Genomic DNA, 27,377 nt, shown 5'->3' on the forward strand with positions numbered 1-27,377 from the left:
ATGTAAATATTATATAAAGTGGCATTGTTTAAAGTGACTAGTGATACATTTATTACATCCAATTCTTAATTATTAAAGTGGCTAGAGTTGAGTCAGTATGTTGGCATCAGCCACTCGATGTTAGTGATGGCTGTTTAACAGTCTAATGGCCTTGAGATAGAAGCTGTTTTTCAGTCTCTTGGTCCCAGCTTTGATGCACCTGTACTGACCTCGCATTCTGGATGATAGCGGGGTGAACAGACAGTGGCTCGGGTGGTTGTTGTCCTTGATGATCTTTTTGGCCTTCCTGTGACATTGGGTGGTGTAGGTGTCCTGGAGGGCAGGTAGTTTACCCCCGGTGATGCGTTGTGCAGACCTCACTACCCTCTGAAGAGCCTTACGTTTGCGGGCGGAGCAGTTGCCGTACCAGACGGTGATACAGCCTGACAGGATGCTCTCGATTGTGCATCTGTAAAAGTTTGTGAGTGTTTTTGGTGACAAGTCAAATTTCTTCAGCCTCCTGAGGTTGAAGAGGCGCTGCTGTGCCTTATTCACCATGCTGTCTGTGTGGGTGGGCCATTTCAGTTTGTCCGTGATGTGTACGCCGAGGAACTTAAAACTTTCCACCTTCTCCACTACTGTTCCTTCGATGTGGATAGGGGGCTGCTCCCTCTGCTGTTTCCTGAAGTCCACGATCATCTCCTTTGTTTTGTTGACATTGAGTGTGAGGTTGTTTTCCTGACACCCCACTCCGAGGGCCTTCACCTCCTCCCTGTAGGCTGTCTCGTCGTTGTTGGTAATCAAGCCCAGTACTGATGTGTCGTCTACAAACTTGAAGGATGAGTTGGAGGCGTGCATGGCCACGTAGTCATGGGTGAACAGGGAGTACAGGAGGGGGCTGAGAACACACCCTTGTGGGGCCCCAGTGTTGAGGATCAGCGAAGTGGAGATGTTGTTTCCTACCCTCACCACCTGGGGGCGGCCCGTCAGGACCCAGTTGCACAGGGCGGGGTCGAGACCCAGGGTCTCGAGCTTAATGACGAGTTTGGAGGGTACTATGGTGTTAAATGCTGAGCTGTAATCGATGAACAGCATTCTTACATAGGTATTCCTCTTGTCCAAATGGGATAGGGCAGTGTGCAGTGTGATTGCGCCGTCTGTGGACCTATTGGGGGCGGTAAGCAAATTGGAGTGGATCTAGGGTGTCAGGTATGGTGGAGGTGATATGGTCCTTGACTAGTCTCTCAAAGCATTTCATGATGACGGAAGTGAGTGCTACGCGGTGATAGCCGTTTAGCTCAGTTACCTTAGCTTTCTTGAGAACAGGAACAATGGTGGCCATCTTGAAGCATGTGGAGACAACAGACTGGGATAAGGATTGATTGAATATGTCCGTAAACACACCAGCCAGCTGGTCTGCGCATGCTCTGAGGACGCGGCTGGGGATGTCGTCTGGGCCGGCAGCCTTGCGAGGGTTAACACGTTTAAAAGTTTTCGTCACGTTGGCCACGGTGAAGGAGAGACCACAGGTTTTGGTAGTGGGCCGTGTCAGTGGCACTGTATCGTCCTCAAAGCGAGCAAAGAAGTTGTTTAATATGTCTGGGAGCAAGACGTCGATGTCCGCGACGGGGCTGGTTTTCTTTTTGTAATCCGTGATTGACTGTAGACCCTGCCACATACATCTCGTGTTTGAGCCGTTGAATTGCGACTCTATGTAGCGGTAACAGTGGGAGGAGTTTGGTCTTCCTCACCAAGTAGAAAACGCTCCACTGCGTTTGTCACTGTCTTAACGTCATGTTGTTGTCATCGTTCCATTGGCAATCACGCTTCTACACAGACTCCAGACATATACAAACAATGATTATCTCAAACTACCTAAACATTCCAGGTTGACAGTCATTCCTCAGTCAGCTGTTGTATTGGATCAACCACACTGTCCCTCATCGACTGGTGTTACATAGATGAAGAGAACAGAGGCCAATCTGGTTGATGGGAATTAAAAACTCGAGCCAAATGGTTGCTTTATATCTCTCTCCCCCTCCCTCCCTCCCTCCCCTCCCTCCCTCTCTCTCTCTCCCTCCCTCCCTCCCTCCCTCCCTCCCTCTCTCTCCCTCTCCCTCTCCCTCCCTCCCTGTAGAGTAGTGTGTTTTATAGTCCTCACAGCACTAATGCTCTCTGCAGTGATGTCACAGCGGAAACCTGGTCTGGATCACAACAGGCATGATCAGGATCAGTTCTGACTGCAATTGCTATCAGGTGTTGGTGTCCTTCCTCCTTCTTTCCTTCCCTCCCTCTCTATTCTCCTCTGTATTCTCTACTTCTTTTTTCTGCCTCTCTAATTCTCCCTCTCTCTCCCCATCTCTCTCTCCATCCCTCTCCCCCCTCTCTCAATCCCTCTCTTCATCCCTCTTCATCTCTTTCCCCATTCCTCTCCAATCCTCTTTCCATCCCCTTTCTCCATCCCCTTCCCCCTCTCTCCACTCGTCTCTCCATCCTTCTACCCTGATCTCTCTATCCATCTACCCCTCTCTCCATCCTCTCTCCCCCTCTCTCTTTTGCTCTTAATTGTAATCAGAGGGCTGATATAAATACTATGCATGCCAGTCTCTCTTGGCTAAGAGTTGAGGAGAGACTGACTGCATCACTTCTTCTTTTTATAAGAAACATTTCATGTGTTGAAAATCCCTAATTGTTTGCATAGTCAACTTACACACAGCTCTGACACACACACTTATCCCACCAGACATGCCACCAGGGGTCTTTTCACAGTCCCAAAATCCAGAACAAATTCAAGAAAGCGGACAGTATTATATAGAGCCCTTATTGCATGGAACTTCCTTCCATCTCATATTGCTCAAATAAACAGCAAAACCTGGGTTCAAAAAAAAAAAGGCACAACGCCTCTCCCCTATTGGACCTCGATAGTTAGTGTGTATGCTCTGATATGTAGTCTACATGTGCCTTAAACAAAATGCATGTAGTCTGTCCTTGTCTAGTAATGTTCTGTATTATGTCATGTTTCATGTTCTGTGTGGACCCCAGGAAGAGTAGCTGCTGCTTTTGCAACAGCTAATGGGGATCCTAATAAATTACCAAATACCAAATATACCATCCCTCTTCCCCCTCTCTCCCTCCCTCTCTCCATATCTCCCTCCCTCTCTCCCTCCCTCCCTCTCCCCCTCTCTCATTCCTTTCTCCATCCCTCTCCCCTGATCTCTCTATCCCTCTCCCACCCCCTCACCCCTCTCTCCACCCCTTTCCCCCGCTCTCATCCCTCTCCCCCCGCTCTCCCTCCCTCTCTCCCACTCTCTCTCATACCTCTCCCTCCCTCTCTCCATCTCTCTCTCCCTCCCTCTCTCCCTCTCTCCATCTCTCCCTCCCTCCCTCTCTCCATCTCTCTCTCCCTCCCTCTCTCCCTCTCTCCATCTCTCCCTCCCTCCCTCTCTCCCTCCCTCTCTCCCTCCCTCTCCCCCTCTCTCATTCCTTTCTCCATCCCTCTCCCCTGATCTCTCTATCCCTCCCACCCCCTCCCCCCTCTCTCCACCCCTTTCCCCCGCTCTCATCCCTCTCCCCCTCTCTCCATCTCTCTCTCCCTCCCTCTCTCCCCCTCTCTCTCATCCCTCTCCATCTATTGCTCTCTCTATATCTACTACACTTTCTCCCCCCTTATTTCTATCCATCTCTCAATCCCTCTAACGATCACGCTTTTTCTCCCTCCATCCCTCTCTCTGTCAAGTGCCTGTGTTGGATCTGTTGGAGTGTGACAGGAAGCTCAGCCTTCGGCAGACATACCAGCGTTTAAAATGCAGCTGCCAGCAAGGGTGGGAGAGAGGGACGAGAAGGAGAGAGAGAGAGAGAGAGAGAGAGAGAGAGAGAGATACAGAGAGAGTGTGTGTGATTGCTTGTGCACATTTGTTTGTGCACATTTGTAGTCTTGGCTTGTCTTGGGTAGTCTTGGGTTGCTTTGGTAGTCTTTGGTAGACTGTGTAGTCTTGGGTAACTTGGGAAGTTTTATGTAGTCTTGGGTAGCTTGGGTAGCTTGTGTAGTCTTGGGTAGTCTTGGGTAGCTTGTTAGTCTTGGGTAGCTTGAGTAGCTTGTGTAGTCTTGGGTAGTCTTGGGTAGCTTGTTAGTCTTGGGTAGCTGGGTAGTCTTGGGTAGCTTGGGTAGCTTGTGTAGTCTTGGGTAGTCTTGGGTAGCTTGTTAGTCTTGGGTAGCTGGGTAGTCTTGGGTAGCTTGGGTAGCTTGTGTAGTCTTGGGTAGTCTTGGGTAGCTTGTTAGTCTTGGGTAGCTGGGTAGTCTTGGGTAGTCTTGGGTAGCTTGGTAGTCTTGGGTTGTCTTGGGTAGAATGTGTATGTTTTGTCTCTTCACAGCTTTGTTAAGTTCCGCCAGCACAGATCAAAACAACAACCCGAGAGTCTTGAACATCCAGCCTCCCGGATTTCAAAGGGAACAATTATGAATGAACTGCCAGATATCTACTCTGTTCCACTACAATAATGAATGAACTGCCAAAAATATACTCTGTTCCACTACAATAATGAATGAATGAATGAACTGCCAGATATCTACTCTGTTCCACTACAATAATGAATGAACTGCCAGATATCTACTCTGTTCCACTACAATAATGAATGAACTGCCAGATATCTACTCTGTTCCACCACAATAATGAATGAATGAACTGCCAGATATCTACTCTGTTCCACTACAATAATGAATGAACTGCCAGATATCTACTCTGTTCCACTACAATAATGAATGAACTGCCAGATATCTACTCTGTTCCACTACAATAATGAATGAACTGCCAGATATCTACTCTGCTCCACTACAATAATGAACTGCCAGATATCTACTCTGTTCCACTACAATAATGAATGAATGAACTGCCAGATATCTACTCTGTTCCACTACAATAATGAATGAACTGCCAGGTATCTACTCTGCTCCACTACAATAATGAATGAATGAATGAATGAATGAATGAATGAATGAATGAATGAATGAATGAACTGCCAGATATCTACTATGTTCCACTACAATAATGAATGAATGAACTGCCAGATATCTACTCTGTTCCACTACAATAATGAATGAACTGCCAGATATCTACTCTGTTCCACTACAATAATGAATGAATGAACTGCCAGATATCTACTCTGTTCCACTACAATAATGAATGAATGAACTGCCAGATATCTACTCTGTTCCACTACAATAATGAATGAACTGCCAGATATGTACTCTATTCCACTACAATAATGAATGAATGAACTGCCAGATATCTACTCTGCTCCACTACAATAATGAATGAACTGCCAGATATCTACTCTGCTCCACTACAATAATGAATGAATGAATGAATGAATGAATGAATGAATGAATGAATGAATGAATGAACTGCCAGATATCTACTCTGTTCCACTACAATACTGAATGAACTGCCAGATATCTACTCTGCTCCACTACAATAATGAATGAACTGCCAGATATCTACTCTGTTCCACTACAATAATGAATGAACTGCCAGATATCTACTCTGTTCCACTACAATAATGAATGAACTGCCACATATCTACTCTGTTCCACCACAATAATGAACGAATGAACTGCCAGATATCTACTCTGCTCCACTACAATAATGAATGAACTGCCAGATATCTACTCTGCTCCACTAAAATGTGCCAGACATTACCAAGACATTCTCAGTATGATGACAAATACACTTCACCACTTTACAATCAGAAAAATTGATAAAAATACTCAATCGAATCATGTATCTATTGTTGAAAAGACTGGCTTGTAACTTGATAGGCAGAGACTATGTCCCTAATGGCATATAGAGTTCCCTGTTCCAAAGTAGTGCCCTAGGGAATATAATGGCATGTGGGACAAAGTAGTGCCCTAGGGAATATGATGCTATATGGGACAAAGCCAAAGGCTGATGCTAGGAAGAGAACAGGGGAGGCTAATATTGTGTAATATGGACAGAGGAGAGCAGATTGCCTATGGGCGACTGGGCCTTCTGGGAGACTTTTCGAGATGACATCAAATCTAGTCTGTTGTGGATGGACATGCGGATGGATGGACATCAGCACTGCTTGCTGTTTGGGGTTTTAGGCTGGGTTTCTGTATAAGCGCTTTGTGACATCTGCTGATGTAAAAAGGGCTTTATAAAATGCATTTGATTGATTGAGAGAGAGAGAGAGAGAGAGAGACAGAGAGGGAGAGAGAGAGAGACAGAGAGAGAGAGAGAGACAGAGAGAGACAGAGAGAGAGATAGAGAGAGAGACAGAGAGAGAGAGCGAGAGAGAGAGAGACAGAGAGAGACAGAGAGAGACAGAGAGAGAGAGACAGAGACAGAGAGTGAGAGAGCCAGAGAGCGAGAGAGCGAGAGAGCGAGAGAGAGAGAGAGACAGAGAGAGAGAGAGAGAGAGAGACAGAGAGAGAGAGCGAGGGAGACAGAGAGAGAGAGAGAGTGAGAGAGCGAGAGAGAGAGACGTAGAGACGGAGAGAGAGAGAGACAGAGAGAGACAGAGAGAGACAGAGAGAGACAGAGCGAGAGAGCGAGAGAGAGAGAGAGAGACAGAGAGAGAGAGAGAGAGACAGAGAGAGAGACAGAGAGAGAGAGCGAGAGAGACAGAGGAGAGAGAGAGTGAGAGAGAGAGCGAGAGAGAGAGACGGAGAGAGAGACAGAGAGAGAGAGCGAGAGAGAGAGCGAGAGAGACAGAGGAGAGAGAGAGTGAGAGAGAGAGAGCGAGAGAGAGAGACGGAGAGACGGAGAGAGAGAGAGAGAGAGAGAGAGAGAGAGAGACAGAGACGGAGAGAGAGAGAGAGCGGAGCAACTCATGGACATCTGAGGCTATTGATTTCAATGACTGATGATTCTCTGGTTGCCAAAACAACGCCAAGCCCAGTGAATATAGATTGCTTTCTAAAGTTTTCTTGATGTGGTCAGGCTATAAACAGCATCAAACAAATGCATATCATCACCACTACTTGCTTCTTGTTTTATCCTAAATGTGTGTTCTTCGTGCTACGGCTAACGACACCATTTCTGTCCCAAATGGTAGCCTTATCTCTAATGACCAAGGCTGCAGCTGCAGGGTCACCTGACTTCTCTACAAGATGGGTTGGAGTGTGAGCCTAATAGGCAGTGGAAAGGTACACACTCATTATGAATGGAACACCCTGTGCCGTGGTGGAGTAAATTACCTGAAATATCTGTGGTGGTGTAAATTTAAAAATATGTATATATATATATTTCACTTTTATTGAACCAGGTAGGCCAGTTGAGAACAAGTTCTCATTTACAACTGCGACCTGGCCAAGATAAAGCAAAGCAGTTCGACAACATACAACAACACAGAGTTACACATGGAGTAAAACAAACATACAATCAATAATACAGTAGAAAAATCTATATACAGCATGTGCAAATGAGGTAGGATAAGAGAGGTAAGGCAATAAATAGGCCATAGTGGCAAAGTAATTACAGTATAGCAATTAAACACTGGAATGGTAGATGTGCAGAAGATGAATGTGCAAGTAGAGATACTGGGGTGCAAAGGAGCAAGATAAATAAATAAATACAATAAGGGGATGAGGTAGATTGGATGGGCTATTTACAGATGGGCTATGTACAGGTGCAGTGATCTGTGAGCTGCTCTGACAGCGGTTGCTTAAAGCTAATGAGGGAGATATGAGTCTCCAGCTTCAGAGATTTTTGTAGTTCGTTCCAGTCATTGGCAGCAGAGAACTGGAAGGAAAGACGACCGAAGGAGGAATTGGCTTTGGGGGTGACCAGAGAGATATACCTGCTGGAGCGCGTGCTATAGATGGGTGCTGCTATGGTGACCAGTGAGCTGAGATAAGGCGGGGATTTACCTAGCAGAGACTTGTAGATGACCTGGAGCCAGTGGGTTTGGCGAGTATGAAGCGAGGGCCAGCCAACGAGATCATACAGGTCGCAGTGGTGGGTAGTATATGGGGCTTTGGTGACAAAATGGATGGCACTGTGATAGACTGCATCCAATTTGTTGAGTAGAGTGTTGGAGGCTCGCCGAAGTCGAGGATCGGTAGGATGGTCAGTTTTACGAGGATATGTTTGGCAGCATGAGTGAAGGATGCTTTTTTGCGAAATAGGAAGCCGATTCTAGATTTAACTTTGGATGGGAGATATTTTATGTGAGTCTGGAAGGAGAGTTTACAGTCTAACCAGGCACCTAGGTATTTGTAATTGTCCACGTATTCTAAGTCAGAGCCGTCCAGAGTAGTGATGCTGGGTGGGCGGGCAGGTGGGCAGCGATCGGTTGAAGAGCATGCATTTAGTTTTACATGCATTTAAGAGCAGTTGGAGGCCACGGAAGGAGAGTTGTATGGCATTGAAGAACATCTGGACGTTAGTTAATACAGTGTCCAAAGAAGGGCCAGAAGTATACAGAATGGTGTCGTCTGCGTAGAGGTGGATCAGAGAATCACCAGCAGCAAGAGCGACATCATTGATGTGTACAGAGAAAAGAGTCGGCCCAAGAATTGAACCCTGTGGCACACCCATAGAGACTGCTAGATGTCCGGGCAACAGGCCCTCCGATTTGACACACTGAACTCTGTCAGAGAAGTACCTGAATGATCTGTGGTGGTGTATTGAACATTATTGATCTGTGGTGGTATACTGAACATTATTGATCTGTGGTGGTGGTATACTGAACATTATTGATCTGTGGTGGTGGTGTATTGAACATTATTGATCTGTGGTGGTATACTGAACATTATTGATCTGTGGTGGTGGTATACTGAACATTATTGATCTGTGGTGGTGGTATACTGAACATTATTGATCTGTGGTGGTGGTATACTGAACATTCTTGATCTGTGGTCGTGTACTGAACATTATTGATCTGTGGTGGTGTAATGAACATTATTGATCTGTGGTGGTGTATTGAACATTATTGATCTGTGGTGGTGGTGTATTAAACATTATTGATCTGTGGTGGTGGTGTATTGAACATTATTGATCTGTGGTGGTGGTATACTGAACATTATTGATCTGTGGTGGTGTATTGAACATTATTGATCTGTGGTGGTGGTGTATTGAACATTATTGATCTGTGGTGGTATACTGAACATTATTGATCTGTGGTGGTGTAATGAACATTATTGATCTGTGGTGGTGTATTGAACATTATTGATCTGTGGTGGTGGTGTATTGAACATTATTGATCTGTGGTGGTGGTGTAATGAACATTATTGATCTGTGGTGGTGGTGTATTGAACATTATTGATCTGTGGTGGTGTAATGAACATTATTGATCTGTGGTGGTGTAATGAACATTATTGATCTGTGGTGGTATACTGAACATTATTGATCTGTGGTGGTGGTGTATTGAACATTATTGATCTGTGGTGGTGTAATGAACATTATTGATCTGTGGTGGTGTAATGAACATTATTGATCTGTGGTGGTATACTGAACATTATTGATCTGTGGTGGTGGTGTATTGAACATTATTGATCTGTGGTGGTGTAATGAACATTATTGATCTGTGGTGGTGGTGTAATGAACATTATTGATCTGTGGTGGTGGTGTAATGAACATTATTGATCTGTGGTGGTGTATTGAACATTATTGATCTGTGGTGGTGTAATGAACATTATTGATCTGTGGTGGTGTATTGAACATTATTGATCTGTGGTGGTATACTGAACACAGTCTGGTTCTATACACTCAGCACTCTTCCTCTGTCTCCACGAGATCGTCTCAATTCCCTAAATTTTATGAATGAAACCCAACACACTGGTTCTGTAACGATCATGCTCAGCTACTGTCCAGAACGTCTTATTGTGCTTCCACACAGTTTACAACAGGTCACTCACACACTCTCTCTCACCATCTCACGTCTCTCTCTCTCTCTCTTTCCCTTTAAGTTCCCACCGATATAATTAACACCATGTGTGTGAATCACGTCGACACAATCAACACTCTCAAGAATGAGAGGTCCAACAAACAGGCTCCTGTGTGTCCATCAAGTCCCAGCCTTTTCTGTATCGCTCCTAGTAAAGCCTGTTACCCATAGCTCTATTACCCTTTGTTACTGGGCGAGACGTGAGGGGGGAGGGTTGGGTGGGTGGGGGGTGATGGGTGATGGGATTACTGGGCGACAAGAGTCAGGAGAGACTAGAGGTGTTGATATGAAATGGTCGAGGAGGTGGAGGGTGAGGGGGGGGGGGGGGGGGTTGCTGGGGTAACAGAATGCCTGGCATCACTAGGGCCAACTCGGGGGTAATCCCTCCCCTCACCTGATCCCACGGGTTCATGGGAGCAGCTGACTGGCTGATGGAGCCTGCTGTGGGCCATGGCGGCGGAGGGGGGGGGGGGGGGGGGGATTGTTTGTTGGCCAGGGGTTTCCATGGCGACGGTAGCTGGGGGTTTCTGACTCCAACTGTCAGTCTGGCTTTCTCTGATTGTTTTCTGTTCATTCGGTGAGTCTTTGTCAGCGTGGGCCCTGGTCAAAAAGACTTTCAGTTTCTCAGTCATCTATGCCTGCTGTTACTGCTGTTCTCAGCTAAGGCCCAGGGGAGACACCTCACATTGTTTGAGCAGTGATTCAAAAAATAAAATGAAGGAAAACAAGGAAGTCTCTCTCCTCTAGGATATTCTACAGGTTCCCAGTGACAGATTAAGACTGTAACAGTGCCGGACTCCCACTGGGCTTTTTAATTGGTAACACTTTTCCTTCCTGTTGAAATACTTCCTTAATGAAACATTCCTCATTAAATGGATGGAAACTGCTACAGCTGAGTGATTTGACAGTGATTAAAGAATAACTTTGTAAGACAAGACAGGATTGAGTGAAAGGCTAAATTAACTTATGGGCGGTAACAGAGCCTTACAAGCAGGGTAAAACTCTCCCACCCCTGCATTTGCTGAAAAAGATGAGAGAAAACCCCCCATCACAGCCATAAAGGGCCATGTATTCCTCCAACAGCCCCACATTTGGCAACCTGATCAAAATCTGAATCTGTCTCCATATGCTGGTAAATTATTCAACAAATAACAACTTCAGATCCGACAGACAGACAGACAGACAGACAGACAGACAGACAGACAGACAGACAGACAGACAGACAGACAGACAGACAGACAGGGCACTAGTACCACCGGAAGATTCCCACCTCACCATGTCGGAGTACACCACACACACACACACACACACACACACACACACACACACACACACACACACACACACACACACACACACACACACACACACACACACACACACACACACACACACACACACACACACACACACACACACACACACACACACACAGCAGTAGCTTAGCATGTCAGAGCACACCGATACCGTCTGAGAATACCAGAGGGAGACCGTCTAATTGAATGAAGCCCAACAAGACATTGGGAGAACAGACAGTGGCTGTGATACAGGGGGACAGGACCTGCTCTCTCAGATGTTACCCAGCGTGCACAGCAGCAGACACCATTCCAGCTGTTGGGTCAGGTGTTGAAAGGGAACACGGCGAGGGGAGCTGTATCTATGACAGGAAGGGAACGGGGGTGCTGTATCTATGACAGGAAGGGAACAGGGCGCTGTATCTATGACAGGAAGGGAACGGGGTGCTGTATCTATGACAGGAAGGGAACGGGGTGCTGTATCTATGACAGGAAGGGAACGGGGTGCTGTATCTATGACAGGAAGGGAACGGGGGTGCTGTATGTATGACAGGAAGGGAACAGGGCGCTGTATCTATGACAGGAAGGGAACGGGGTGCTGTATCTATGACAGGAAGGGAACGGGGTGCTGTATCTATGACAGGAAGGGAACAGGGTGCTGTATCTATGACAGGAAGGGAACGGGGTGCTGTATCTATGACAGGAAGGGAACTGGGTGCTGTATCTATGACAGGAAGGGAATGGGGCGCTGTATCTATGACAGGAAGGGAACAGGGTGCTGTATATATGACAGGAAGGGAACGGGGCGCTGTATCTATGACAGGAAGGGAACAGGGTGCTGTATCTATGATAGGAAGGGAACGGGGTGCTGTATCTATGACAGGAAGGGAACAGGGTGCTGTATCTATGACAGGAAGGGAACAGGGTGCTGTATCTATGACAGGAAGGGAACAGGGTGCTGTATCTATGACAGGAAGGGAACAGGGTGCTGTATCTATGACAGGAAGGGAACGGGGCGCTGTATCTATGACAGGAAGGGAACAGGGTGCTGTATCTAAGACAGGAAGGGAACTGGGTGCTGTATCTATGATAGGAAGGGAACGGGGGTGCTGTATCTATGATAGGAAGGGAACGGGGGTGCTGTATCTATGACAGGAAGGGAATGGGGTGCTGTATCTATGACAGGAAGGGAACAGGGTGCTGTATCTATGACAGGAAGGGAACGGGGGTGCTGTATCTATGACAGGAAGGGAACAGGGTGCTGTATCTATGACAGGAAGGGAACGGGGTGCTGTATCTATGACAGGAAGGGAACAGGGTGCTGTATCTATGACAGGAAGGGAACGGGGCGCTGTATCTATGACAGGAAGGGAACGGGGTGCTGTATCTATGACAGGAAGGGAACAGGGTGCTGTATCTATGACAGGAAGGGAACAGGGTGCTGTATCTATGACAGGAAGGGAACGGGGCGCTGTATCTATGACAGGAAGGGAACAGGGTGCTGTATCTAAGACAGGAAGGGAACTGGGTGCTGTATCTATGATAGGAAGGGAACGGGGGTGCTGTATCTATGATAGGAAGGGAACGGGGGTGCTGTATCTATGACAGGAAGGGAACGGGGGTGCTGTATCTATGACAGGAAGGGAACAGGGTGCTGTATCTATGACAGGAAGGGAACGGGGTGCTGTATCTATGACAGGAAGGGAACAGGGTGCTGTATCTATGACAGGAAGGGAACGGGGCGCTGTATCTATGACAGGAAGGGAACGGGGTGCTGTATCTATGATAGGAAGGGAACAGGGGGCTGTATCTATGATAGGAAGGGAACAGGGTGCTGTATCTATGACAGGAATGGGACGGGGTGATGTATCTATGACAGGAAGGGAACGGGGTGCTGTATCTATGACAGGAAGGGAACGGGGTGCTGTATCTATGACAGGAAGGGAACGGGGTGCTGTATCTATGACAGAAAGGGAACAGGGCGCTGTATCTATGACAGGAAGGGAACGGGGTGCTGTATCTATGACAGGAAGGGAACGGGGTGCTGTATCTATGACAGAAAGGGAACGGGGGTGCTGTATCTATGACAGGAAGTGAACAGGGCGCTGTATCTATGACAGGAAGGGAACAGGGCGCTGTATCTATGACAGGAAGGGAACGGGGTGCTGTATCTATGACAGGAAGGGAACAGGGTGCTGTATCTATGACAGGAAGGGAACGGGGTGCTGTATCTATGACAGGAAGGGAACTGGGTGCTGTATCTATGACAGGAAGGGAACAGGGTGCTGTATCTATGACAGGAAGGGAACAGGGTGCTGTATCTATGACAGGAAGGGAACGGGGCGCTGTATCTATGACAGGAAGGGAACGGGGTGCTGTATCTATGACAGAAAGGGAACGGGGTGCTGTATCTATGACAGGAAGGGAACGGGGCGCTGTATCTATGACAGAAAGGGAACGGGGTGCTGTATCTATGACAGGAAGGGAACGGGGCGCTGTATCTATGACAGGAAGGGAACAGGGTGCTGTATCTATGACAGGAAGGGAACGGGGCGCTGTATCTATGACAGGAAGGGAACAGGGTGCTGTATCTATGACAGGAAGGGAACGGGGCGCTGTATCTATGACAGGAAGGGAACAGGGTGCTGTATCTATGACAGGAAGGGAACGGGGCGCTGTATCTATGACAGGAAGGGAACAGGGTGCTGTATCTATGACAGGAAGGGAACGGGGCGCTGTATCTATGACAGGAAGGGAACAGGGTACTGTATCTATGACAGGAAGGGAACGGGGCGCTGTATCTATGACAGGAAGGGAACAGGGTGCTGTATCTATGACAGGAAGGGAACGGGGCGCTGTATCTATGACAGGAAGGGAACAGGGTGCTGTATCTAAGACAGGCAGGGAACTGGGTGCTGTATCTATGATAGGAAGGGAACGGGGGTGCTGTATCTATGATAGGAAGGGAACGGGGGTGCTGTATCTATGACAGGAAGGGAACGGGGTGCTGTATCTATGACAGGAAGGGAACAGGGTGCTGTATCTATGACAGGAAGGGAACGGGGGTGCTGTATCTATGACAGGAAGGGAACAGGGCGCTGTATCTATGACAGGAAGGGAACGGGGTGCTGTATCTATGACAGGAAGGGAACGGGGTGCTGTATCTATGACAGGAAGGGAACAGGGTGCTGTATCTATGACAGGAAGGGAACGGGTTGCTGTATCTATGACAGGAAGGGAACTGGGTGCTGTATCTATGACAGGAAGGGAACGGGGGTGCTTTATCTATGACAGGAAGGGAACAGGGTGCTGTATCTATGACAGGAAGGGAACAGGGTGCTGTATCTAAGACAGGAAGGGAACGGGGTGCTGTATCTATGACAGGAAGGGAACGGGGCGCTGTATCTATGACAGGAAGGGAACAGGGTGCTGTATCTATGACAGGAAGGGAACAGGGTGCTGTATCTATGACAGGAAGGGAACGGGGTGCTGTATCTATGACAGGAAGGGAACGGGGTGCTGTATCTATGACAGGAAGGGAACGGGGCGCTGTATCTATGAGAGGAAGGGAACGGGGTGCTGTATCTATGACAGGAAGGGAACGGGGTGCTGTATCTATGACAGGAAGGGAACGGGCGCTGTATCTATGACAGGAAGGGAACGGGGTGCTGTATCTATGACAGGAAGGGAACGGGGTGCTGTATCTATGACAGGAAGGGAACGGGGCGCTGTATCTATGACAGGAAGGGAACAGGGTGCTGTATCTACGACAGGAAGGGAACGTTGAACAGACAGGAGTTGAACAGACAGGAGTTGAACAGCTAGGAGTTGAACAGACAGGAATTGAACAGACGGGAGTTGAACAGAGTTGGAGTTGAACAGATAGGAGTTGAACAAATAGGAGTTTGTGGTGCTTATGACCCAACTCTGACCCTGACTCAAAACATAATTTCACACATGCTAATTTTGCCCTTCTCCGTTGAGTAACAACTTTGCGTGTGAATGTCAAAATAAATCAACAGCATCACTGAGTCATTGCTGCGTCCCCCCACTGACCTTTCTATGTCTACGGGCCAGACGGAGACTCTGTGTCACAGAGAAACAAGCCTTCGGTGCCCATATTAGGACATCCTTTGAGTCACAAGGAGTTGGTGTCGCATTGTCTCCAGGCTGGCAAGGGTGAGGAGGAGGAGGGTGAGGAAGGGGGGGTGAGGAGGGGAGGAGGAGGAGGGTGAGGAAGGGGGGGTGAGGAGGGGAGGAGGGTGAGGAGGGGAGGGTGAGGAGGAGGAGGGTGAGGAAGGGGGGGTGAGGAGGGGAGGAGGAGGAGGAATAGAGGAGTGAAGGGTGAGGAGGAGGGATGGAGGAGGGGAGGAGGAGGAGGGTGAGGAAGGGGGGGTGAGGAGGGGAGGAGGAGGAGGGTGAGGAAGGGTGGGTGAGGAGTGGAGGAGGAGGAGGGTGTGGAAGGGGGGTGAGGAGGGGAGGAAGAGGAGGGTGAGGAGGAGGAGGGTGAGGAAGGGGGGGTGAGGAGGGGAGGAGGAATGGAGGAGTGAAGGGTGAGGAGGAGGGATGGAGGAGGGGAGGGTGAGGAGGGGAGGGTGAGGAGGAGGAGGAATGGAGGGGAGGGTGAGGAGGGGAGGGTGAGGAGGGGAGGGTGAGGAGGAATGGAGGGGCGGGTGAGGAGGAGAGGGTGAGGAGGGGAGGGTGAGGAAGAGGGATGGAGGAGGGGAGGGTGAGGAGGGGAGGGTGAGGAGGGGAGGGTGAGGAAGAGGGATGGAGGAGGGGAGGGTGAGGAAGAGGGATGGAGGAGGGGAGGGTGAGGAGGGGAGGGTGAGGAGGAGGAGGAATGGAGGGGAGGGTGAGGAGGGGAGGGTGAGGAGGGTGAGGAAGGGTGGGTGAGGAGGGGAGGAGGAGGAGGGTGAGGAAGGGTGGGTGAGGAGGGGAGGAGGAGGAGGGTGAGGAAGGGGGGGTGAGGAGGGGAGGAGGAGGAGGGTGAGGAGGAGGAAGGTGAGGAAGGGGGGGTGAGGAGGGGAGGAGGAGGAGGAATGGAGGAGTGAAGGGTGAGGAGGAGGGATGGAGGAGGGGAGGGTGAGGAGGGGAGGGTGAGGAGGAGGAGGAATGGAGGGGAGGGTGAGGAGGGGAGGGTGAGGAGGAGGAGGAATGGAGGGGCGGGTGAGGAGGAGAGGGCGAGGAGGGGAGGGTGAGGAAGAGGGATGGCGGAGGGGAGGGTGAGGAGGGGAGGGTGAGGAGGGGAGGGTGAGGAGTGGTGGGTGAGGAGGGATATAGAGGAAAGGTTGGTGTGTATTGGTGTTGGTGTGTATTGGTGTGTATTGGTGTGTATTGGTGTGTATTGGTCTGTGTATTGGTGTTGGTGTGTATTGGTGTGTGTTGGTGTGTATTGGTGTGTATTGGTGTGTATTGGTGTGTATTGGTCTGTGTTGGTGTGTATTAAGCTGAGAGAGAGAGAGAGGTGGAGCTGAGACACAGAGAGAGAGAGAGAGAGAGAGAGAGAGAGAGAGAGAGAGAGATGCAGCACACAGAGCGAGACATTAAGCTGAGACACAGAGAGAGAAGTTTAGCTCGACATGGCCTGGTTAGGGCTGTCTCTTACCTGGCTCTCTCAGTATGAGTTGGGCCATAGCCTGGGCGTTCCCTGCTTCATTCTCAGCTACACACTGATAGAAACCTTCATCTGACTTCACCAGACCAAGGATCTGGAGGTTACTGCCATCCTAAAAACCAAGGTACAACACTTACAATGTTATTTGATTGTTCAATGTACGTACATGTAATGTTAAGTTGTCTTCTGCTAAATGACAATCACTCCAAAAAGACCTACAGTACACACACACACACACACACACACACACACACACACACACACACCCAGACACACACACACACACACACACACACACACACACACACACACACACACACACACACACACACACACACACACACACACACACACACACACACACAGTCCTTTGGTTTGTGTGACGTACAACGATCTGGAAGTAGTCACTGGGGATGACCTCCTCTCCGTTCTTCATCCAGCGCACCGTGGGAGGAGGGTTCCCCGTTACAGCACACTCCAGCTCCATGTCCGTACTCTCATAGGAATACGTGTTGGTGGGGTAGTTCAGGAACTGGGGTGGCACTGTAGAGAGAGGGGTACAGGGTTAGGGTTACTGTAGAGAGAGGGATACAGGGTTAGGGTTACTGTAGAGAGAGGGATACAGGGTTAGGGTTACTGTAGAGAGAGGGATACAGGGTTAGGGTTACTGTAGAGAGAGGGATACAGGGTTAGGGTTACTGTAGAGAGAGGGATACAGGGTTAGGGTTACTGTACAGAGAGGGGTACAGGGTTAGGGTTACTGTAGAGAGAGGGATACAGGGTTAGGGTTACTGTAGAGAGAGGGATACAGGGTTAGGGTTACTGTAGAGAGAGGGATACAGGGTTAGGGTTACTGTAGAGAGAGATACAGGGTTAGGGTTACTGTAGAGAGAGGGATACAGGGTTAGGGTTACTGTAGAGAGGGATACAGGGTTAGGGTTACTGTAGAGAGAGGGATACAGGGTTAGGGTTACTGTAGAGAGAGGGATACAGGGTTAGGGTTACTGTAGAGAGAGGGATACAGGGTTAGGGTTACTGTAGAGAGAGGGATACAGGGTTAGGGTTACTGTAGAGAGAGGGATACAGGGTTAGGGTTACTGTAGAGAGAGGGGTACAGGGTTAGGGTTACTGTAGAGAGAGGGATACAGGGTTAGGGTTACTGTAGAGAGAGGGATACAGGGTTAGGGTTACTGTAGAGAGAGGGATACAGGGTTAGGGTTACTGTAGAGAGAGGGATACAGGGTTAGGGTTACTGTAGAGAGAGGGGTACAGGGTTAGGGTTACTGTAGAGAGGGATACAGGGTTAGGGTTACTGTAGAGAGAGGGATACAGGGTTAGGGTTACTGTAGAGAGAGGGATACAGGGTTAGGGTTAGGGTTACTGTAGAGAGAGGGATACAGGGTTAGGGTTACTGTAGAGAGAGGGATACAGGGTTAGGGTTACTGTAGAGAGAGGGATACAGGGTTAGGGTTACTGTAGAGAGAGGGATACAGGGTTAGGGTTACTGTACAGAGAGGGATACAGGGTTAGGGTTACTGTAGAGAGAGGGATACAGGGTTAGGGTTACTGTAGAGAGAGGGATACAGGGTTAGGGTTACTGTAGAGAGAGGGGTACAGGGTTAGGGTTAGGGTTACTGTAGAGAGAGGGATACAGGGTTAGGGTTACTGTAGAGAGAGGGGTACAGGGTTAGGGTTAGGGTTACTGTAGAGAGAGGGATACAGGGTTAGGGTTACTGTAGAGAGAGGGATACAGGGTTAGGGTTACTGTAGAGAGAGGGATACAGGGTTAGGGTTACTGTACAGAGAGGGATACAGGGTTAGGGTTACTGTAGAGAGAGGGATACAGGGTTAGGGTTACTGTAGAGAGAGGGATACAGGGTTAGGGTTACTGTAGAGAGAGGGATACAGGGTTAGGGTTACTGTAGAGAGAGGGATACAGGGTTAGGGTTACTGTAGAGAGAGGGATACAGGGTTAGGGTTACTGTAGAGAGAGGGATACAGGGTTAGGGTTACTGTAGAGAGAGGGGTACAGGGTTAGGGTTACTGTAGAGAGAGGGATACAGGGTTAGGGTTACTGTAGAGAGAGGGATACAGGGTTAGGGTTACTGTAGAGAGAGGGATACAGGGTTAGGGTTACTGTAGAGAGAGGGATACAGGGTTAGGGTTACTGTACAGAGAGGGATACAGGGTTAGGGTTACTGTAGAGAGAGGGATACAGGGTTAGGGTTACTGTAGAGAGAGGGATACAGGGTTAGGGTTACTGTAGAGAGAGGGATACAGGGTTAGGGTTACTGTAGAGAGAGGGATACAGGGTTAGGGTTACTGTAGAGAGAGGGATACAGGGTTAGGGTTACTGTAGAGAGAGGGATACAGGGTTAGGGTTACTGTACAGAGAGGGATACAGGGTTAGGGTTAGGGTTAAGGTTAGGGTTAGGGTCAGGGTTAAGGTTAGGGTTACGGTCAGGGTCAGGGTTAGGGTTAAGGTTAAGGTTGGGGTTATTTCAGGAACTGTGGAGGAACTGTAGAGAGAGCGATATGGGGTTAGGGTTAGGGTTATGGTTAAGGTTAGGGTTAAGGTTAGGGTCAGGGTTAAGGTTTGAGTTAGGGTTAGGGTTAAGGTCAGGGTTAAGGTTCGGGTTAGGGTTACTGTAGAGAGAGGGATACAGGGTTAGGGTTACTGTACAGAGAGGGATACAGGGTTAGGGTTACTGTAGAGAGAGGGATACAGGGTTAGGGTTACTGTACAGAGAGGGATACAGGGTTAGGGTTACTGTAGAGAGAGGGGTACAGGGTTAGGGTTACTGTAGAGAGAGGGATACAGGGTTAGGGTTAGGGTTACTGTAGAGAGAGGGATACAGGGTTAGGGTTACTGTAGAGAGGGATACAGGGTTAGGGTTACTGTAGAGAGAGGGGTACAGGGTTAGGGTTACTGTACAGAGAGGGATACAGGGTTAGGGTTACTGTACAGAGAGGGATACAGGGTTAGGGTTACTGTAGAGAGAGGGGTACAGGGTTAGGGTTACTGTAGAGAGAGGGATACAGGGTTAGGGTTACTGTAGAGAGAGGGATACAGGGTTAGGGTTAGGGTTACTGTAGAGAGAGGGGTACAGGGTTAGGGTTACTGTAGAGAGAGGGGTACAGGGTTAGGGTTACTGTAGAGAGAGGGGTACAGGGTTAGGGTTACTGTAGAGAGAGGGGTACAGGGTTAGGGTTACTGTAGAGAGAGGGATACAGGGTTAGGGTTACTGTAGAGAGAGATACAGGGTTAGGGTTACTGTAGAGAGAGGGATACAGGGTTAGGGTTAGGGTTACTGTAGAGAGAGGGATACAGGGTTAGGGTTACTGTAGAGAGAGGGATACAGGGTTAGGGTTACTGTAGAGAGAGGGATACAGGGTTAGGGTTACTGTAGAGAGAGGGATACAGGGTTAGGGTTACTGTAGAGAGAGGGATACAGGGTTAGGGTTACTGTAGAGAGAGGGATACAGGGTTAGGGTTACTGTACAGAGAGGGATACAGGGTTAGGGTTAGGGTTACTGTAGAGAGAGGGATACAGGGTTAGGGTTACTGTAGAGAGAGGGGTACAGGGTTAGGGTTACTGTAGAGAGAGGGATACAGGGTTAGGGTTACTGTAGAGAGAGGGATACAGGGTTAGGGTTAGGGTTACTGTAGAGAGAGGGATACAGGGTTAGGGTTACTGTACAGAGAGGGATACAGGGTTAGGGTTACTGTAGAGAGAGGGATACAGGGTTAGGGTTACTGTAGAGAGAGGGATACAGGGTTAGGGTTACTGTAGAGAGAGGGATACAGGGTTAGGGTTACTGTAGAGAGAGGGATACAGGGTTAGGGTTAGGGTTACTGTAGAGAGAAGGATACAGGGTTAGGGTTACTGTAGAGAGAGGGATACAGGGTTAGGGTTACTGTAGAGAGAGGGATACAGGGTTAGGGTTACTGTAGAGAGAGGGATACAGGGTTAGGGTTACTGTAGAGAGAGGGGTACAGGGTTAGGGTTACTGTAGAGAGAGGGCTACAGGGTTAGGGTTAGGGTTACTGTAGAGAGAGGGATACAGGGTTAGGGTTACTGTAGAGAGAGGGATACAGGGTTAGGGTTACTGTAGAGAGAGGGATACAGGGTTAGGGTTACTGTAGAGAGAGGGATACAGGGTTAGGGTTACTGTAGAGAGAGGGATACAGGGTTAGGGTTACTGTAGAGAGAGGGATACAGGGTTAGGGTTACTGTAGAGAGAGGGATACAGGGTTAGGGTTACTGTAGAGAGAGGGATACAGGGTTAGGGTTACTTTAGAGAGGGATACATGGTTAGGGTTAGGGTTACTGTAGAGAGAGGGATACAGGGTTAGGGTTACTGTAGAGAGAGGGATACAGGGTTAGGGTTACTTTAGAGAGGGATACATGGTTAGGGTTAGGGTTACTGTAGAGAGAGGGATACAGGGTTAGGGTTACTGTAGAGAGAGGGATACAGGGTTAGGGTTACTGTACAGAGAGGGATACAGGGTTAGGGTTACTGTAGAGAGAGGGATACAGGGTTAGGGTTACTGTAGAGAGAGGGATACAGGGTTAGGGTTACTGTAGAGAGAGGGATACAGGGTTAGGGTTACTGTACAGAGAGGGATACAGGGTTAGGGTTACTGTAGAGAGAGGGATACAGGGTTAGGGTTACTGTAGAGAGAGGGATACAGGGTTAGGGTTACTGTAGAGAGAGGGATACAGGGTTAGGGTTACTGTAGAGAGAGGGATACAGGGTTAGGGTTACTGTAGAGAGAGGGATACAGGGTTAGGGTTAGGGTTACTGTAGAGAGAGGGATACAGGGTTAGGGTTACTGTACAGAGAGGGATACAGGGTTAGGGTTACTGTAGAGAGAGGGATACAGGGTTAGGGTTACTGTAGAGAGAGGGATACAGGGTTAGGGTTACTGTAGAGAGAGGGATACAGGGTTAGGGTTACTGTAGAGAGAGGGATACAGGGTTAGGGTTACTGTAGAGAGAGGGATACAGGGTTAGGGTTACTGTAGAGAGAGGGATACAGGGTTAGGGTTACTGTACAGAGAGGGATACAGGGTTAGGGTTACTGTAGAGAGAGGGATACAGGGTTAGGGTTACTGTAGAGAGAGGGATACAGGGTTAGGGTTACTGTAGAGAGAGGGATACAGGGTTAGGGTTACTGTAGAGAGAGGGATACAGGGTTAGGGTTACTGTAGAGAGAGGGATACAGGGTTAGGGTTACTGTACAGAGAGGGATACAGGGTTAGGGTTAGGGTTAAGGTTAGGGTTAGGGTCAGGGTTAAGGTTAGGGTTACGGTCAGGGTCAGGGTTAGGGTTAAGGTTAAGGTTGGGGTTATTTCAGGAACTGTGGAGGAACTGTAGAGAGAGCGATATGGGGTTAGGGTTAGGGTTATGGTTAAGGTTAGGGTTAAGGTTAGGGTCAGGGTTAAGGTTTGAGTTAGGGTTAGGGTTAAGGTCAGGGTTAAGGTTCGGGTTAGGGTTAGGGTTAAGGTTAGGGTTAGAGTTAGGATAAGGGTGGGGTTAAGGTTAGGGTTAAGGTTAGGATAAAGGTGGGGTTAAGGTTAGGGTTAAGGTTAGGATAAAGGTGGGGTTAAGGTTAGGGTTAAGGTTAGGATAAAGGTGGGGTTAAGGTTAGGGTTAAGGTTAGGGTTAGAGTTAGGATAAGGGTGGGGTTAAGGTTAGGGTTAAGGTTAGGATAAAGGTGGGGTTAAGGTTAGGGTTAAGGTTAGGGTTAGAGTTAGGATAAGGGTGGGGTTAAGGTTAGGGTTAAGGTTAGGATAAAGGTGGGGTTAAGGTTAGGGTCAGGGTTAGCGTTAAGGTTTGGGTTCGGGTTCAGGTTAGGGTTAAGAGGATTTCTGTTTATTTTGGTTAGGGTTAAGATTAAGATTAGGTTTAGGGTTAAGGTTAGGGCTAGGGTTAAGGTTAGGGTAAGGGTTAGGGTCAGGGGAACAGAATACAGAAGAAGATGAAGTGGATGACAGCTTGGGAACAAGTATCAGGTGGATGACAGAATTGACTTCATATTACAGCACTATGACTACTTATCCATTCAGTTTCTAGTTGGTTCTACTACACATGTAGGATATTAATTTGAGCCTGTGTGCTTTAAACAGGAAAATAATCCTGTAGCAACAAGGAAAATGTGAATTATTATGTAAAAGGTGACTGAACAAGTAATTCTGCCTCTGCTTCCCCCTAGAGGATGTAGTATCCCAAATGTACCTTGGTCAAAAAGAAGTTCACTACATAGGAACAAATGGTACAGTTTGGGACAGACCCTCAGTCATCTGAAAGAATAATCATTTTCTTGTTTAAAAAAAAAAAAAAAGTGATATCCAATTGGTAGTTACAGTCTTGTCCCATCGCTACAACTCCCATACAGACTCGTTGAGAGGCGAAGATCGAGAGCCATGCGTCCTCCGAAAACACGACCCTGCCAAGCCGCACTTCTGCTTGACACCTCAAGCACTGTGATGCAGTGCCTTAGACGGCTGCGCCACTCGGGAAGCTCTGAATGGATATTCTGTGTGTGATTACTGTATGACTAAAGCCTAGTTGAGAAACTAAACAACACATATTCTGATTCTGCCTTGCTTCCAAACCCTGTTATTTTCAAGCAGTAGACAAACAAAGAAAATGTCAAACGAGGAAATTAATTACCGATTTGATTCTCTTGCTAGCACTTTCTAATCACTGATTTGCACATACATTCATTTGTTCTCCATTCATCCATGTATTCTACCTCAAGTCTGTTGTGTTATAGGTCAATAAAGCCTGTTCTGTCCTGTCCTGTCCTGTCCTGTCCTGTCCTGTCCTGTTCTGTTCTGTTCTGTCCTGTCCTGTCCTGTCCTGTCCTGTCCTGTCCTGTTCTGTCCTGTCCTGTCCTGTCCTGTCCTGTTCTGTCCTGTCCTGTTCTGTCCTGTCCTGTTCTGTCCTGTCCTGTTGTGTTATAGGTCAATAAAGCCTGTCCTGTCCTGTCCTGTCCTGTCCTGTCCTGTCCTGTTCTGTCCTGTTCTGTTCTGTTCTGTTCTGTTTATAGGTCAATAAAGCCTGTCCTGTCCTGTCCTGTTCTGTCCTGTCCTGTCCTGTCCTGTCCTGTTCTGTTCTGTCCTGTCCTGTCCTGTTCTGTCCTGTTGTGTTGTGTTATAGGTCAATAAAGCCTGTCCTGTCCTGTCCTGTCCTGTTCTGTCCTGTTCTGTTCTGTCCTGTCCTGTCCTGTCCTGTTCTGTTCTGTTGTGTTATATTTCTATAAAGCCTGTCCTGTCCTGTTCTGTCCTGTCCTGTCCTGTTCTGTTCTGTTCTGTCCTGTTCTGTTGTGTCCTGTTCTGTTGTGTTGTGTTATAGGTCAATAAAGCCTGTCCAGTTCTGTTCTGTCCTGTCCTGTCCTGTCCTGTCCTGTCCTGTCCTGTTCTGTTCTGTTCTGTTCTGTTCTGTTCTGTTCTGTCCTGTTCTGTCCTGTCCTGTCCTGTCCTGTCCTGTTCTGTTGTGTTGTGTTATAGGTCAATAAAGCCTGTCCAGTTCTGTTCTGTCCTGTCCTGTCCTGTCCTGTCCTGTCCTGTTCTGTTCTGTTCTGTTCTGTTCTGTCCTGTTCTGTCCTGTTCTGGCCTGTTCTGTCCTGTTCTGTTGTGTCCTGTTCTGTTCTGTTGTGTTATAGGTCAATAAAGCCTGTCCTGTCCTGTCCTGTCCTGTTCTGTTCTGTCCTGTCCTGTCCTGTCCTGTCCTGTCCTGTCCTGTCCTGTCCTGTCCTGTCCTGTCCTGTCCTGTTCTGTTGTGTTATAGGTCAATAAAGCCTGTCCTGTCCTGTCCTGTCCTGTTCTGTTCTGTCCTGTTCTGTCCTGTTCTGTCCTGTCCTGTCCGGTTCTGTTGTGTTATAGGTCAATAAAGCCTGTCCTGTCCTGTTCTGTCCTGTCCTGTCCTGTTCTGTTCTGTCCTGTTCTGTCCTGTCCTGTCCGGTTCTGTTGTGTTATAGGTCAATAAAGCCTGTCCTGTCCTGTTCTGTCCTGTCCTGTCCTGTCCTGTCCTGTCCTGTTCTGTCCTGTCCTGTCCTGTTCTGTTCTGTCCTGTCCTGTCCTGTCCTGTCCTGTCCTGTCCTGTCCTGTTCTGTTCTGTTCTGTTCTGTTCTGTTCCGTTGTGTTATATTTCTATAAAGCCTGTCCTGTCCTGTCCTGTTCTGTTCTGTTCTGTTCTGTTCTGTTCTGTTCCGTTGTGTTATATTTCTATAAAGCCTGTCCTGTCCTGTTTGTTTAATTACAACATTGAGTATAAAACTCTACAGTTTAATATTTGGTTGCAAACAATAAATAGATGTACACAATATGGATATAGTCAGAGAGAGAGAGGGAGGGAGGGGATGAGGGAAAGAGAGAGAGAAAGACAGAGACAGAGAGAGGGGAGTGAGCGACAGAGAAAAAGAGAGTGAAAGTGTGAGTAAACGAGAGAAGATCACTCAAGGAAATCGTAGATCACAGACTTTACGTTTGAGAGTGTTTTAGTGTGGTCACCTGTAGGATAGAACGACAGCCACATAACTCTGCACTTTGCCTCCCCTCTGCAGCCTTAGCCGTCTCCGGTCAGTTTGTGGTTGTGTGTGTCTCCAGAAAGATACCCCCCAACCCCCCTGCAATCTACCCACACACAGACACACAGACACACAGACACACAGACACACAGACACACAGACAGACAGACAGACAGACAGACAGACAGACAGACAGACACAGACAGACAGACAGACAGACAGACAGACAGACAGACAGACAGACAGACAGACAGACAGACACACAGACAGACAGACAGACAGACAGACACACAGACACACAGACACACAGACAGACAGACACAGACACACAGACACACAGACACACAGACAGACAGACACGCAGACAGACACACAGACAGACACACAGACACACAGACACACAGACCCCAGCACTCTCACCCCATCTCTTCCTTCTACTTCCTCATACACCCTATTACATTTACATTTAAGTCATTTAGCAGACGCTCTTATCCAGAGCGACTTACAAATTGGTGCATTCACCTTATAATATCCAGTGGAACAACCACTTTACAATAGTGCATCTAAATCTTTTAAGGGGGGGGTTAGAAGGATTACTTTATCCTATCCCAGGTATTCCTTGAAGAGGTGGGGTTTCAGGTGTCTCCGGAAGGTGGCAGACAGACTTCCTGAAACACCCTATGGCAGACAGACTTCCTGAAACACCCTATGGCAGACAGACTTCCTGAAACACTCTTTGGCAGACAGTCTTCCTGAAACACTCTTTGGCAGACAGACTTCCTGAAACACTCCTTGGCAGACAGACTTCCTGAAACACTCTTTGGCAGACAGTCTTCCTGAAACACTCTTTGGCAGACAGACTTCCTGAAACACTCTTTGGCAGACAGTCTTCCTGAAACACTCTTTGGCAGACAGACTTCCTGAAACACTCCTTGGCAGACAGACTTCCTCAGACACACTAAGACCGTGAGACATGTTATGATATTACCACCGGTTTCTCCAACAGACGCATCTGTCTCTGAGGGATGAAAACGTGTCAACAAACAGAGAACTATAAAACAACAACGTGATGTGAATAAGCACTGAGCTCCTCTGAATCACTGGTAAAACACAGGGATATTACTATGGTAACCAGGGATATTACTATGGTAGCCAGGGATATTACTATGGTAGCCAGGGATATTACTATGGGATATTACTATGGTAGCCAGGGATATTACTATGGTAGCCAGGGATATTACTATGGGATATTACTATGGTAGCCAGAGATATTACTATGGTAGCCAGGGATATTACTATGGTAGCCAGGGATATTACTATGGTAGCCAGGGATATTACCATGGTAGCCAGGGATATTACTATGGTAGCCAGGGATATTACTATGGTAGCCAGGGATATTACTATGGTAGCCAGGGATATTACCATGGTAGCCAGGGATATTACCATGGTAGCCAGGGATATTACCATGGTAGCCAGGGATATTACTATGGTAGCCAGAGATATTACTATGGTAGCCAGAGATATTACTATGGTAGCCAGAGATATTACTATGGTAGCCAGGGATATTACTATGGTAGCCAGGGATATTACTATGGTAGCCAGGGATATTACCATGGTAGCCAGGGATATTACCATGGTAGCCAGGGATATTACTATGGTAGCCAGGGATATTACTATGGTAGCCAGGTTATTACCATGGTAGCCAGGGATATTACTATGGTAGCCAGGGATATTACTATGGTAGCCAGGGATATTACCATGGTAGCCAGGGATATTACCATGGTAGCCAGGGATATTACTATGGTAGCCAGGGATATTACTATGGTAGCCAGGGATATTACTATGGTAGCCAGAGATATTACTATGGTAGCCAGAGATATTACTATGGTAGCCAGGAATATTACTATGGTAGCCAGGGATATTACTATGGTAGCCAGGGTTATTACTATGGTAGCCAGGGATATTACTATGGTAGCCAGGGATATTACTATGGTAGCCAGGGATATTACTATGGTAGCCAGGAATATTACTATGGTAGCCAG

At 48.0% G+C, this 27,377-nt stretch overlaps 1 protein-coding gene across 2 annotated transcripts in view; it reads right to left on the bottom strand.

The window, feature by feature from the left end:
• The window catches only part of LOC106591943 (netrin receptor DCC), a 586,418-nt gene that overhangs the window by 231,790 nt on the left and 327,251 nt on the right, over window positions 1-27,377 (bottom strand). For both annotated transcript variants that reach the window (XM_082956999.1, XM_082956994.1), the window contains exons 6-7: window positions 17,186-17,340; window positions 16,789-16,909 (exon numbers count right to left, since the gene is read on the bottom strand). In XM_082956999.1, coding sequence (XP_082813125.1) covers window positions 16,789-16,909; window positions 17,186-17,340 — 276 coding nt within the window. The remainder of the gene's footprint in view (window positions 1-16,788; window positions 16,910-17,185; window positions 17,341-27,377) is intronic.

This window comes from Salmo salar, chromosome 01 (genome assembly GCF_965601325.2).
Source record: "Salmo salar chromosome 01, fSalSal1, whole genome shotgun sequence".
NCBI classification, from domain to species: domain Eukaryota; kingdom Metazoa; phylum Chordata; class Actinopteri; order Salmoniformes; family Salmonidae; genus Salmo; species Salmo salar.